Source organism: Patiria miniata, unplaced genomic scaffold, assembly GCF_015706575.1.
Source record: "Patiria miniata isolate m_02_andy unplaced genomic scaffold, ASM1570657v1 HiC_scaffold_16, whole genome shotgun sequence".
NCBI classification, from domain to species: Eukaryota; Metazoa; Echinodermata; class Asteroidea; order Valvatida; family Asterinidae; genus Patiria; species Patiria miniata.
In genome coordinates, this window is record NW_024037054.1 from 11,929,022 (window position 1) to 11,944,400 (window position 15,379).

General features: G+C 40.4%; 1 protein-coding gene across 1 annotated transcript in view; it reads right to left on the reverse strand.

The window, feature by feature from the left end:
- Positions 1 to 10,431, reverse strand: part of LOC119723021 — a 36,571-nt gene extending 26,140 nt beyond the window's left edge. The window contains exons 1-9 of the mRNA XM_038193496.1: positions 10,313 to 10,431; positions 8,299 to 8,322; positions 7,299 to 7,447; positions 6,317 to 6,472; positions 5,104 to 5,238; positions 4,178 to 4,219; positions 3,926 to 4,010; positions 2,171 to 2,394; positions 1,138 to 1,259 (exon numbers count right to left, since the gene is read on the reverse strand). Of these exons, the coding sequence (XP_038049424.1) occupies positions 1,138 to 1,259; positions 2,171 to 2,394; positions 3,926 to 4,010; positions 4,178 to 4,219; positions 5,104 to 5,238; positions 6,317 to 6,472; positions 7,299 to 7,447; positions 8,299 to 8,322; positions 10,313 to 10,355 (980 nt within the window). The 5' untranslated portion in view covers positions 10,356 to 10,431. The remainder of the gene's footprint in view (positions 1 to 1,137; positions 1,260 to 2,170; positions 2,395 to 3,925; positions 4,011 to 4,177; positions 4,220 to 5,103; positions 5,239 to 6,316; positions 6,473 to 7,298; positions 7,448 to 8,298; positions 8,323 to 10,312) is intronic.
- Between the last annotated feature and the right edge of the window lie 4,948 nt (positions 10,432 to 15,379).

Sequence of the window (15,379 nt, forward strand, 5' to 3'; positions counted from 1 at the left end):
ACCGAATTCCGTTTATAATACATGTTAAAACAAGTCAGGTGTGTTTACAAACACAAATGCCCCGCAACCGTGACTGTTTCCATGACATAACACCACTCTAACATCAACTTACATGTACCTTGGTCAAATGGAACGTTCATTGACAGCATTAGTGTCTACTGTAGGTTTTATATGAATTAATCCCTAATCCCTATGATCTCAGAATAAATACAAGATTTCTATTGTTTTAGCCACTGTGACCTTGACCCTTGACCTTTCGACCCCCAATGCGATAGGCTCCTTAGGATTGCCAAGGACAATCCACAAACCAAATTTGAAGTTCATATGTAAAGTATATCTCAAGTTATCGCGCTGACAAAATTTCTATTGTTTCAGCCACTGTGACCTTGACCCTTGACCTTTCGGCCCCAAATGCAAAAGGCTTCTTAGGATTACCAAGGACAATCCACAAACCAAATTTGAAGTTCATATGTTAAGTATTTCTCAAGTTATCGCGCTGACAAGATTTGTCCGGACACACACACCCACACACCCAGACTTGTTTCACATACGTAGTGTGGACTTTCCTTTCTTTTCGTGTAGTTAAGGAACACCAGTGGAAAAACTCATTTTTCTCAAACTGTGAAAACTCTTACAACCCAATTTTTTTTCAATGATTCCCTTTAGTGTTTCTCTTCATTCTGCTACAGATAAACCTAACCCAAAAATGCCTCTAAACCTGTTTTCCAGAAATGGGGAAACACTGTGTGGACGTGGGCAAGTCCACACAACGTCGGTGCTACCTACATTATGTGGACGTCTTTTGTTCGGAAGTCCACACTGCGTATGTAAGACAAGCTCACACACCCACCCACACACCCACCCACCCACCCACCCACAGAAGGACAAGGCGGAAACAGTATGCCCCTTCGGCTTCGCCGCGGGGCATAAAAAAGTGAAGCCGCAGGCACCCTAGTTTAAAACCACCTTCAATGTTACTTAGTTTTTTTTCCCTTTAAAATGATACCATTTCAGGCAGAATAATTTCACAGAGTATTTGATACCAGTCCTATCGTCACTTTAAGCAAAGTTTCTGTCATGAAATTGGATGGTATTTTTCTGGGTAACTGCAAACTATGGCTTTAATCTTTAGCATACTTGACGAATGTGACTGCCCGTCCACCCTTCTGTCCAAACGGCTGGAAGATGTGTTTGCCCTCGGCCACCACGGCGTCGATCACAAACTTGGTGTGGTCCTTCAGACTGATGCTGTAACGCACCTACAAGAGCACATTCAGAATTGTCTGAGAAACGGCTGTCAACAAAGAGGGCTATTTTGGGTTATTTGACTAAAAACATAAACAACTCGTGTTGTTGTCAATTTCAAGTACATTACAAAACCCAAACAAAAGTAAGTTTTCTAGCTAGCCCTCCTACTGTTTGATCAGTCACAGACAGTCAAAAATTCAATCCACTTCCCCCCCCCCCCCCCTCCATACCAATTAGACTAATCATTAACAGCCAGATCATATTTCTTGAAGGCACTGTGACTGGTCCCATTCCACCAACAAACAAAAGCAAGTAACTGGTAGGTACAGCGGGCTTATCGATCTCCTACATTCAAAGCATAGCTAAATCAAGTTACCTAAACAGTCACAGCCAGCCAATCCTACTTTATCTAGGTAGGGAGTACTCAACTGTTAAAAAAAACTAGTCACTTGATTGATTTTGACTGATGGGATGACTTTGTTGAATTTGCCAGCCTGAGAGGGTGGGCTATAACTAGGCTAGAACTTATAAATGAAAGGTTTGCGGAAACATGCATGTGCGAATAATTTCTCAACTAAGAGAATGGTTCTGAAAAGAAGCAGAGGTATAAACTTGACGTTCCGGTCAGTATGCTCTGACCGTCTTCAGGAGAGTGCCTTAACTCTAAGAAAGTAAACACCTAAGTAGTAAAAGCGAAATCGATGAAGTGTGAAGTTGCATCCTAGTGGATGCCAAGTAGCTGGGAGCCTAGACCTAGCTAGCCTAGGTCCTTCCTTTACTGAGACTGCAACCCTACTGTTCCACTTCAGTGGGCACACCAAGCAAGCTGGTGTTTCCGCAAACCTTTCATTTATTAGTATCTCCACCATGCAAAGTCTCAAATCTTACTTAGGCTAGAACTTCATAATAATAAGCCCCGTACCTGGCTGAGGCATTTCATCAGATCCTCCTTCTTCTCAGTGGGCTGGCTGAAGGGCTCTGGGATCGGTTCATTTGTCAGAGGTCGCTGGGTATCCTCCTGCTGTTGCTCCTTCTGGCACCGCTGGCACTTCTTGCCAGACAGGATGGACAGCTTGGAGCGCTGGGTGCGCTGTTGGCACTCCATAAGGTCACGGGTCTTGGTGATGTTCAGGACAAAGCGCTGGGCTGTTTACACAAGAATTGAATAGTTTTTTAAAAAGGTTAAAGGGAATGTACAACATTTGCTTTTGCTGCAATTTTCAGAAATAAATGGGTTTGGAGGATTAGTATGTTATAGCAATATTGTTAAAATGGCTTGTTTCACGTTTTGGGCTTGTAGATGTTGGAAAAACCAAGAAAACCAATCCTGTTCTTGTAGTCTGGTTCCCCGACCCCACCTAAGATGAAACGGAGCAATTTATAGACTTTTGGGAATTGTAAAGTCAGAGAATCAGTCTAGCAGGCTTGTACCCCTTCTAAGGTGTGCAATCAATTGCAAAGAAAACAATGAATAACTAATTATGAAAAATTAGAAGCAGGTTTTGAAAAAAGCCAGTTTTTTTCCAACGCTGGTCGGCCGACCAGCGTTGGAAAAATACAATTTTTCTTGAGAATGATAGCACACCAGGAGCCACGATTTCACAGGATGCTTTATCAGTCCCTTACAATCCAGTAAGGTATTTCATGATAATTTGATCATTTCGTTTTGTGATGTTTGCAAATGTTGTATCTTCCTTTTAAGTGGAATAAGTCAGAAAATCAGACTTGCAAATTAAATGTGTTTAATTACATGAGTGCAAACTGACACTCACAAATTTCAATCACCAGTAAAATAGGGATAATGGCCAGAGATGGGGCTTTTGCTCCTCAGTTTAAATACAATTCATAAATACCTAAGACAGTTTACCCATTCCTATTGGTCGAGAGCCCGTCATGTGGCCGGTTTTAAATGGTTGATAAAGACATGGCTGGCAACTTTTCCAGTGTCACATGAAATTTTGACTCCTATGAAATCCAGTGCCAGCACCGTTTTATCGATTGAACGTTCACAATCCTCACGTAGGTATACGCAATACTACCAGTGAGTCAGTATTTCATTGTCCTAAATTCACACTACACCGGTACATCTGCATTGCGCGCCACATCACGCAGTACGCGCTCCATATAAGGAGTTGTTTACCAGAGGGCCTTACCATTGTATAGCTAGAGGGGTGTTTTGTTGATCAAAATCATTGAAAATTTATAATTTTTGACTTGTTTTGACTTTTGGACCGAAAAGTTTTGATTTTTTGACCGAAAAGGTATTTATGAATAGGAACAAATATGTGCTTGGTCGATATTAAACACTAAGGGCAAGTTCGCACAAGAACTATTGTTGACCATTGGTTGACCATAGTTTGACTAAAGTTAGCTCGAACTCTGTCTAGTCGACAGTGGTTGACTACGCTAGTCGACTATTTGGAACCAACCTACTGGGGCTGGTTGCATCCCTGATAACCAATAGCCCCGCACATTCATAACGTACAGCTGGGAGCCAGAATCCAAAAGTTTTGCGATGGCATTTTGACCAGCGTTTGACTAGAGACGTTCGCACGTTGCTATCAGTGCGCAGGCGTAAGGTACGTCACAAATCAACCACTAGTCGACTAACGGTCCTTGCCCGAACGTGGCCTATGTTTAAGACCGGTTGCAGTCTGGATGCTGCTTGGTGACTTACGCTGCACTTGTTTGTCGATGATGTTGGACACGGGCTTAGAAACCTTGACGTTGTAAACCGACTCGCAGTTACCAGCGATGCCTCTCTGAAAACCAAACATGCAAAATAATTAGGCAATTGTTATGCAGACTTCTGGAACTGGAGTTAAAGCGTTTGCCTTCAAGCAACCCCGTTTCAACTTCAAATTCAATATTTTGCACATTTTTGTCCAATATTTAGTCAATCATGCACCCTTGTTTGGTTTCAACTCACCTCCATCACACGGTAGTGTTCCTTCTGGCGAATAATGTTGCTCTGTAATGAAAATAAAAGAAAGAAAAAAAAACAATTTTCAAATTATTAGACAAACTTAATGTGCTATATAAATTGAACACTTTGTTCCTTCAAAATGTCAGTGATCAATTCATCAAACAATATATTGATAAATTTATTGCCAAATTGATCTATCAACCAATCGGCCTATTGATTCAATTTATCAAGTGATTCATCGAATGCTGATTGACAAACCAATCAATCGATCAACCAATATGTCAGTCTTTGGATCAATTTATCAATTGATTAGTCCATAGATTGATCAATCTGTCAATCGATCTATCAGTCAATCTCTTTGATCAATCTATCAGTCTATTGATCAATTTATTAATTGATTCATCGAATGCTGATTGACAAACCAATCAATCGATCAATCAATCTATCAGCCTTTGGATCAATTTATCAATTGATCAGTCAACAGATTGATCAATCTCTCAATCGATCCATCACTCAATCTCTGGATCAATCTATCAGTCTATTGATCAAATTGATCAATTGATTCGCTTGCTGATTGACAAACCAAATAATCTATCAATCAATCTATCAGTCTTTGGAACCATTTATCAATTATTCAGTCAACAGATTGATCAATCTCTCAATCAATCCATCAGTCAATCTCTTGATCAAATCAATCTATTGATCAGATTAATCAATTGATTCGAATGCTGATTGATAAACAAATCGATCTATCAATCAGTCTATAAAAATAAGTCTAGGCAGCTTTTCACAGGCTAAGTGCTCTATGATAACGGTTTGATCGATTACCAATTCACCCAATTTGACAATCAACAATGGCTATCAATCAATTAAATTCAGTTTATCAATCAATGATCTAACAAACCGATCAATAATCGGAAGCTACTTACAGGCTGTGTGCTTTGTGAGTCTGGCTCATTCAAGTCATCAGTGCCGCGGATGTTGACCAGCATCAGTTCCAAGATTGCCTTCTTGACGTTAGCCGACCACACCGGCTCATCTTGAGATGTCACAATGTGGGAGACCTAACATTTTGTATAACACAAATGTCATTATTAGTTTTTAAAACAAAAGTCACTTATTCTTTTAAAACTTCACAATCAAATTTAGAGATTTGAAAATACAAAAATAAAAACCTTTATAGATAGAGGCCAAGACTGGTTCCTTCAGACGCCAGAATGTGAGAAACAAAACTTAGATTGCATATAATTCTTGTGTGTTAGAGTTAAAATATTTATGGGCCTGAATATTACCCCCAAATCTTGAGACCAACAAAATGAACAGACTGTATTAACAAAACCTTTAACAACATAAATGTCTGGCCAGAAGTCTTATTAGTTCTGTTCTGAACAACACCTGCCTAAGGGCTTAGTAGGGTGGGTTTTTTTTTTTCAGAAGAAGAAACTTACTTTTGTGGACTTTTCCAGATTCTTTTATTTGCAATACAGCAACAAATTAGCACAGAAATGTACAATGTTAAGGCAGAAATTCTGTGCTAGCTGTTTACAGACTATTTGCATGCACACAAGCCAAGTTTAAGTCTTCGCTTTGATTTTCTGTGAAAAATCTTCTTTTTTGTTCCTCTATAGAACTTTTTGAAACTGTTAGCAGTGATTACTTGCTTGTCATAAGCACAGTCGTGACATTTTGCCCATTCCACTGGTTCGACTCTTCGGCTTGGAGCTTCAATCTACCCACCTTGCAATCAATGCACATGTATATGACATTTTCTACTATTTAGTAGCAATTCTTACAGTATGCAGTACCAAGCTATCCCGTTCAGTTCACTATATACCAACTGTCAGGCCTGTACGCTGGGGGATTCGGGGGCCCCCGCTCGGTGACGAAATACGCTCAGAAATTTAACAAAGTGATCAACTTTTGCTCAAAAAGTCAGGTGAAAGTGGCCAAGAAATGCCTCAGATTGCACCACAGAACACCTAGAATCCAAACATTTTCCTGGGTTCTTAAGTGGGCCCAGGACCCCACGCCGTAAGGCTCTGCGCTCGCATATAAAAAGTTCGACTTTTGGGGATTGACGAACCCCCGAGACTCGGATCAGGGAACGGGCCTGGAGCCCTGGACTGTGTTGATTGGACCCACCTTTCCATCCACGTATCTGAACTCAATGGTTTTGACCAGCTGGTGCAGGATGGGATGTTCAATCTCAGGCTGCAGACGCTGGAGCTTGTCCTGGCTCTGCTGCTTGGCCGGGTTCTCTGTCTCTGTCTGAAGCTTGGACAATTCCACTTCCTCCAACTGCAGGAATGGTCAAAAATAATGGTTGGATGTTGATTGATTGAAAAACAGCACAAAATTCTGCACAGGATAGAAGAGGCGTTGGTTTAGTTCAGGGAAGGGGCATATCTTACAATCTTACAAATCTTTATTTTTTGGACCAACCTTAAACATACACATAGTACTGTGTTTTTTTCTGTAAATAATTGATGAAAGATATGAAATGGGAAATGGTATTTTTCCTTCATCAGAGAATTTCAAACCATGACCTTTTCACAGTAACATATTGAAACATTGGCAAGCTTTTGGTATTCAAGAGCATTTGTTTTTCACATTTTTGTTTTTATAATTTTTGTTTGTGTATGTTGGATTTTGGGTGCCATGTTTTTTTTTTAGGGGGGGCAGGATTTTTTTTTTTTTTTTAGTTTTTGTTGGCGTGTTTGTTTGTTTGTGTGGGGTTTGGGGGGTATGTTGTTTGTTTTAGTGTCTTCTGCTTAATGTTTTTAGTTTTTTCTGGAAAGAATGTTGCAACCTGACGCTACTTCAGCAGTTGTGTACAAAGTCTATGGCGAGTAAAGAAAATTTTAAGTATATCTTAACAAAATTGGAAATGTTTCTCAGTCCCAGATTCATATCTTATCATCATTTTTGCAACTGCTGACCTTCATTGAGATGATATATGATGAAAAAAGCAGCGTCAGGTTGCAAAATTCTTTCCTTTTTTTCTGTTTTTTGGGTTTTTTTTAGGGTAGGTGGTTGGGGTGGGAGTGAATGGTGGGGGTTCCCATGAAAAAGAGCGAATGGTAGAAAACCATCCATGAAAAAAATACAACTTAAAGTACTTTACCTCCAGTAGACATTTGTTGTCATCCCTCATCTGGATGCGCGTGTCGGCAACAATCTTGATGCCTGCCACTTCTTTACTGACCCCCGGGATCCCGCTGAGTACCTGACCTTCATACCGGTACAAGTACTCACGCCCTGCCGCAAAGTACCCTAAGAAAATAATAAAAATAACACAACAATAGTGAAAATTCATAGAAAATGATATGAAAAGTTTGTAGTTTATACAAGTCCTAATGTTTGCCAACAATGTAATTAAACATTAGTAAAAGTAGAAGGCCTCCAACTATATACAAGCTAAATGTAACTTTAACCCAGGTTCATTCAGTTCAACATGGCGGTGTAGTAAGTTTCGTTCATACATGTAAATCAAAACTCTGTGCTCTCTTCCCACACAATTAAGCCTAGCTGATAATGATATTCAACATGTATTCTTAGCGAACTACCCGATGATTCCAAACACATAAAGCGGAATGATTTCCATATCTGGCCATCACTTGTCACCCTGTGCACAAACCCTATGAGACTGGTCTGAAAATTTCTTAGTGTTTTCTCAGTTAAATACTCTGATGGCTGATTCTAGTGATAGGTCACTGAAGAGAAAAATTAGTGATTTGGCACGGAGTTTAACGTTAGTCCACGGAGTGCATCATATCGAAGAACACGTCAAACGTACCAGGAGAAATACTGAAGATCCAACCTTTGTTTCCTTTCTTTTCATCGACCCAGACGGTGAGAAAGTTTGGCCCAATTTTGAGCTTTGCAAGACTGATGTGTGTATGTGTCTGTCCAGAATTCGGAAGCAGACGACTTGTTTCGACGTGTTTGGTTCCCAGTATAGCCATCGTATATTTATCATCTGGGAATAGCATAAGCATCCGACTATCCATAAGACGTGCATAGCGCCCTCATGGGGCATTATATTAACAAGACCTTGGCCCCAATTCAAAGCTTCCCCATTATAAAGATTGTTTTGTCAAGTGAATAATGTAAACATCACTTACCTTCCTGGGTAGGAACAGCGGCATCTGAGTTGAAGAAAAAAAACATAAAAAGGAGAAAAGTTAATTCAAAAGTCAAATAATATTACCTGATCATTATACGAATCGCGTCGGTCGGTCTTCAAATAGCCGCCCCCAGACATAGCCCAGCCCTCATATTTGTATTTGTTTGGGATTATTCTTTCTGTTTACAGAGACTTTGCAAACCTGTTACCAAACGATTGTTTTCATCTTGGATTAAGTTGTTTCCACGAATGCTTATCAAGTATAATACAATAGTCCAACCGGCAAGCTTGTCGCTAGCCAGGTGCATGACGGCTTGTGTTCTTAGGCAAGACACTTTAACACAATGAAATAATCCTTGCTCGGCAAGAGCTAACTGCGATATATTTGATAAATTTCAGGGAAAACTACAAATATGCCTACAGGGCAGGAGGTAACCTCAAATTGGAAAAAAATAATGGCAACGGCCTACCATGTCAGTTACTCGGAGAGGAAGCCCCGCCCCTTTTAATTGAGACTTTAGGTAACGGGAAAATATTTGCCTCTTTGATCAGCTTTGTATATGGAATATCATCTTGCACAGCAAGGGTCTATGATATGCGAGCAGATTCGGCGATTAATTATGCAAAACAAGACTGCGTCTTGACCTCGAGATTCTGACCATTCAGCGGGCACCTTCTTTTTCGGGTCTTTCGTAACCCTTTTTTTATTTTTTTATTTTTTTATTTTTTTTTACAAAAGCATGGCATCCAAATTGACCAATCAACAGCTTAGTCCACATTTCTGATCGAAATGACGTCAGTGTTTCAAAAGTCGACTCCGATTGGCTGGCACGTATATTGTGCAGGTTAGGATCAGACGTTCGACCGTGGCTCTGTGCGCACACACGTGAATATCTGATCATAAGACTACTTTTTGCCGAGCGCTCTTAATGACAGTATTTGTTTGCTTTGATCGGGGTCGTCCCAAGTCACCACAATCTTCGGTAAATACAAGAGTTTCGAGAACAAATATCAAGCATTTCAAGGACGACATGGTACGACAGAGGGGGCCGAAGTTTAAAGATAAATAATTGATAATTAGGGTGACTGTCCGATATTTGGTTTTAGTTTTGCAACGCACCCCTTCATGAACTACGAAAAGAAGTTTGCGAAACCCTTTGTATGCAAATGAAGTGTTTTCTGTGTAGTCTTCTTTATTTGAAGAAAAAAGTTTCGTGGCGTAAGTAGGCCTACTTGCACGGCTGAAATATTGCATAAAATACCGTTACATAAAGTATAATTGGCAACCACATAATGTGTTGCTGCACATTAGATTAATATTTGTTTAGGATATCTAATCTTAAATCTTCTAGTCTATTAAAACATTGAAAACCATAATTTCAAACGTCAATTTTTCATTCGTTGTGAGTTTCGTAATTATTATTTTTTTTTTCGAAGACTGACACTTCTAGGATAATATCTTTTCACCTATATGAAATCTTTTTGTTCCCCTTCAGATTCGCAGCATACGTGCCATAATCCAGAAGATCAAATATTATAAAATAATGGTTGCTATGGGCTGGCAAATTCACAAACATTTTTAGTGGAAGAAATGGGGTGCTAATTATAAAACTCCAACATCGTTGCAGGTATAGCTCAGCCTGTTCTTTGCTATTTAAATTCATTAACAATGAAAGCACAAAATGTTTGATCATGTATGTATCTAAGCGATACAAACATATACTTTAATTTTATTTAGGACAACATTTCAGCTTGGTTGCATTTGTGAAAGAGTCTGCTGTTGCAACCAAGCTGAAATTTTGTCTTAAATAAAATTAGATATTAAAGAGCACACACTATACAGAACAGTAAAAGCTTCTGAAAAGAAGAGTGTTCAAAGAAGAGTGTTCATCTGTAAATACCTATCATTCTTAATTATTTGTTACTTTTTATGCTACTACAAACGTATACATTAAAAATTTAAGGATACAAAATTGCTGATATTCGCTTCTAAATTAATACAGTATACTTACGCGCAAAGGCGACTCCAACCAACAGCAACAACAGTTGCCTCATGATTGCGTCAAAGAAAAGCAAAACTTGGGAAAGAATCAGATAAGTAGCAATTCAGAGGCAGATTTGGTATGCCGAAAACTTTGTAAGTACCAAACTTATATACTCGCCCCAACAATAGACCAGGCCACCACTGTATGCAAATCAGCCTCGAAACATGGTCAGCGATTGGCTGCCGAGTCTAAACAATATTATTGACGAATAAAAAAATCGGGGTCGCGCGCGTGAAGGCTTTTATACAGGTAAACAACTCCAAAGCGCCTGCGCGTTTGCCTGTCCACTCGCAATAATAATCACCCCATATAATTTTATGATCATATCTTTTGAGTGAGCACGGATCAAAGTTTAGTAAACAACCTCTCGCGAAGTTTGGCTAATAACAGAGTTATAGATTGAACCAGCTGAAAATATCAGTCACGTTTTTAGGGGGCAAAAAACACCAAGCCGCTATTGTATGCAAATTTTCCATTTGACAGCTAAAAGAAAAGCCAGTTTCTCTTGATTAATGTTTGCGATTCAACACTGGATGGGATCTTTGAATTTGAACGATTCCTCAAAAACTGGCAGGTGCTGAAGGCTTATGGAAGTAATGACGCAATGCAAATATAAAACTGATTTGTTGGCGGAAAAAAATCAGCAAATTCACGATTGCGTAAGAATTTTGAAAGGTGGTAGTTTCGCAGGGGCTTGTATCGGGAAGGGGGGGGGGCTTGGGTGGTTTAGGTGGCTGTGTGGATCCCCTTAATTGCCTTCCCCCAAGCGATCGATGGTCAAAACGTAGGGCAATGAAGCAAAAATACATCTTATCTCAACCTCTCCAAGAAATAGCAATGGCATCGTTTAAGCTTCTGCTTCGATTTCACCTGGTATACAGTGATGTGATGTGAAGCCTGGAGATCGAGAGGTCCCAATATTCATAGATGAAGGAATATCAGGCCGGGTAGCCGTTCTCGTTTTCTGAAGAGGCACCATTATATACATCCTACGGTTTCATTCAGAAACTTTTGTTTCACTTCTAGTTCTACATAATTTAAAGTTGAGCCAGGGATCGCACTGGCCTCGCTCGAGGGTCGGGGTTTTAGGTACGCCACTGGCACAGGTCATCGAGAGTCTGGAGAATTACTCGAAATCGTGGGGGGGGGGTGGGGTTACACAGTGGCGTATTAACATAGGCCTGACTCCCTGAGGGGGAAGGGCACTTCATCCCACCGCTTGGGGCCCTTTGCCTCCTTTTTGGGCACCCTCTCCCGGTCCATCACTTGGGGAAAAGCAGGTGAGCTCAGGCAGATTTTCCAACACAATCCCCAAACGAACTAGAAGAGCCAACAGCGATTTGGCGTCGAATGACGAGCACGACAAGCAAAATAATATATCACCGAGTATAGAAAACAAAATGTAAAGTGTTGTTTTAACTAGAACTTCTCTCTTTGTGGTGTGTATTTAAAAGTGCTGGACAACTCACACCTCTCCACCTGTTGTATCACGTGTATACGGCATTAAAGTCAATATTGCAATGGTGACTCTGAATGGCAAATCTGTATAGTAATATTTGTCGAAGATAAATGGAGATGATAACAAAAATTGCAATTTACACTCTCTGAGCGGCCTTTCACACATTTAGATATCGGTATCTGGAAGTTCGCGCGAGTCAGCACTTTTAGCGATAAAAATAAGTGCGAGTGCACAATAGCTCTGGCCGTGTTGCATGAAGTCTTGCATGACAGTCTTGCATGAAACCGATCAAAATTATCCCCTCCAGACCTAGAACAAATTCAATCGATCTAAACGATCCCTGCCAGGGCTTGAAAATGTGACGCCGAAAATTTAATGCGACCGATGGCGCATATGGAACACCATACTTTGTGTCAATTTTCGCGGACGGATAGACACCACGACAGACAGACAGACAGACCGACCGACTAACTACCAAGGGACATGTAGAAGCTTGCTCTTGCCAGACCTTAAAAACACCAGGAAAAAAAAGTTGTTCATTATTTGAATCGTGATAATTGACGAAAATTTTGCACAACCCCTTAGGCCTAACTGTAGCCTACTTTTAGAAACTTAAAAGTTTTTAAAAGTACAGTTAAGGGGTAGCGCAAAGTTTTCGTCAATTATCACGATTCATATAAAATATCACAAATCATTCACATCATGCACCACCACAACTTACGTTAATACAATTTCACCATCATCAGCATATATCAATCATCATCTGTTTTTCAAGTTCACTTATATAAATCTTTCTTCAGCATCCCTTTTAGCCAACATGGGTTTTATCGAGAACCCAGATCAGTAATTCGGGCCTTGAAGGTACATAGGTTAATTTCCCTTTGTGCATTTTAATTTCCTTTTAAAGTGAAAAATGTTATGTTTTTAACGCATCTGTGGAAGCTGTAGCTCAATGGCTACTATACAGTTTTAAGATAATAGAGAAAACATGCACATTATTTTGGCGGTCTCATGACTGATTCCGTTTATGCTCACGCACGGTAGTATAGGCCTACGGTAAAAAGGCGAGTCCAGTGCACGGTCCCACTTTTATGATTGTCACTTCCTTGGATCGATACCATTTCTATATACTGGAATGATTTCCAGAGGTTTTTTGGGCCCCGTCTCCACTTTGAATAAAACGGTAGGTGTTTCTCCGAGCAGGTAATTTCTAGGCTACAGCCTTTAAAATATTGCCCTTGCTCGCGAGCCGCTGCACCGTCCTGCCCCAGGTCCAACGCAACCGACAGTCACGACCTTGAAAAACTATAATCCAACAATTAATCACTTCTTAGAATTTCGCAATAACAAGCTAGCACAGTTCTGACAATCGGCACCGTTGCAGGTGACGTGACTGTCAACAAAAGAAAAGTACAAGTTATTCTTTCTTCGAACTGGAACGCACGGCCGTGCGATCCAGCTACCCGTATCCGCGTTCCGCGCTCCGCTTACAATCAACAACAAAATTAACATACAATATCGAGAACCAAATTGTCAGAAATTTCACTCGCAATTTGAATACAATCCAACCAAAGAATAAGTTATAAAATAAGTGAAAGTTTTTGTCAACAATCGTACAATTTACCCTCTCTGACAATACCCGGGGGGGGGGGGACATCTTTAAACAGAAGCTGTTGACCTTTTATAAAGCCCTCCAACCCCCAATCAGCTGACGCTATTTATCAAACCTCTTGTGTTTACCTCACCAAGGCCGCAGGGGGAAATCCTTGTGGGTTTCCCTGGACTGTGGCCAATTGTGGTTATACGAACCATTACGAACGTCAACTTGAAATGTTCCTATCGCCATAAAATTTGCGAACAGGGCAAGGTCACTTAAAAGCAACCCCCCAAACATATAGGCCTCAACGTTGAATTACGAATGCAGTCCATGTCCGTGTATACATAGTAAATGCACATGCTGTGTATCTTCCTTTAATGAACCACAGACTAAATAAAATATTAAAGGATATCGTCAAGCTATTTTTAACGCCTTATTATTAATATTAGCCGAGTTCGTCTTGCGAAAGATTGCCTTTTTTTTTATCGAAGTGAAGTTAATTAATAATACATTATACTGATTGGTCAATTGTTTTCCCCTTTAACAATCATCGTTATTCTCTTGTGTGCCCAATTAAGTAAAGTACCTGTATACCCGGAACACTTGATCGTCACAAATTCGCGCGTTTGTAAACATTGAGATAAATTTTGTATGGGCTGCCGCAAGCGCATAAATTTAAAGCCGTGGTTGGCAACATATTAAAAAAAAAAAAAAAGCCCTCAAAGCATCTCATTACATAAGAAAAGGGCATATATTTAGGAATTATTTTGTAGCGTTTGTTGATAATTTTGTATTTGCAACAATCGAATAATACTTTTGTAAACTACATTTGTGTATTTTTCATTTTTGTAGTGTTGGACCTTCCACAATTTGGCAGCCTTGGTTGGCAAAATATTTGTTTTTAACAAAAATGGCTTACGCTAACGTACGGCGCAAGGCCGTATCAACTCGAGCTATCAAGGAGCAGTCTAGAATTAAATTAAAGGAGATTCTGAGAAATGTTAACTCGATGTTTCGACTTGCATGCTACGATCATCACACCATTCTCAGAACCAAATCACCCCTTTTTAGAGATCACTTTAGTTGCAGTACACTTGACAAACCTGAGTTTTCTGGAACGCTGCCATATTCTCTGGCATGCTCATGAACAACAATCCCGGACCCTGGACCCTGGACAGGACCCTAGCGAGAGACCAAAACAACACTTGACCTTCAGCGCCACGTGGACTGCGGTGGGAAACTCATACACGGCTTTTTCTCAGTTTCTGTGTACTTCACGCATCTTCAAGTACTTTTCTAAGCTAGTAACATCATACCTCCATTGTAACTCAACCAGATATAAAGATATTTCTATTCCAGATTTAGAAACTTCTCACCAAACCCACAATTCCTCGGTTGGTGAACGGCATCGCCATATTACCGAAACCAAAACGAGACTGGCCTACCAAAAAACCCAATTCATTCGCTTTTTGGATATGCAGGTTGGCACCTAATTCTACCACGCATTCGCACGGAATCGCTGATAAATATACGACAGAAACAAGACCTCATGGGCAAGAGAGCATCCTTAGCGTGGGGTCCGCTTATAAGTCCGATGCCTCATAGGTCAAATTTCGGACTTTAGTCGTCGGACTTGAGGCATAACATTTATATATTCCGCCACGTAGCATAAGTCCGACGCCTCATAGCTCCGACGCCTCATAAGTCCGAAACAGCGTTTGTCCATTGTCGGACTTATGAGGCGTCGGACCTATGAGGCGGAATTTATGCCTCGTAAGTCTGACGCCTTATAAGTCCGAAATTTCGGACTCATGAGGCGTCGGACCTATGATACGGCCCTTAGCGTGCGCGTTTCTATGAAGGTTTTCAGGCTATTACATAATAGGCCTAACCTATGTAAGTGACATAAGACGGAGGTTTCGTGTTTTCGAACCTCGAATATCTTGTTAAAGGGGGGGGGGGGGGTAACCACAATATT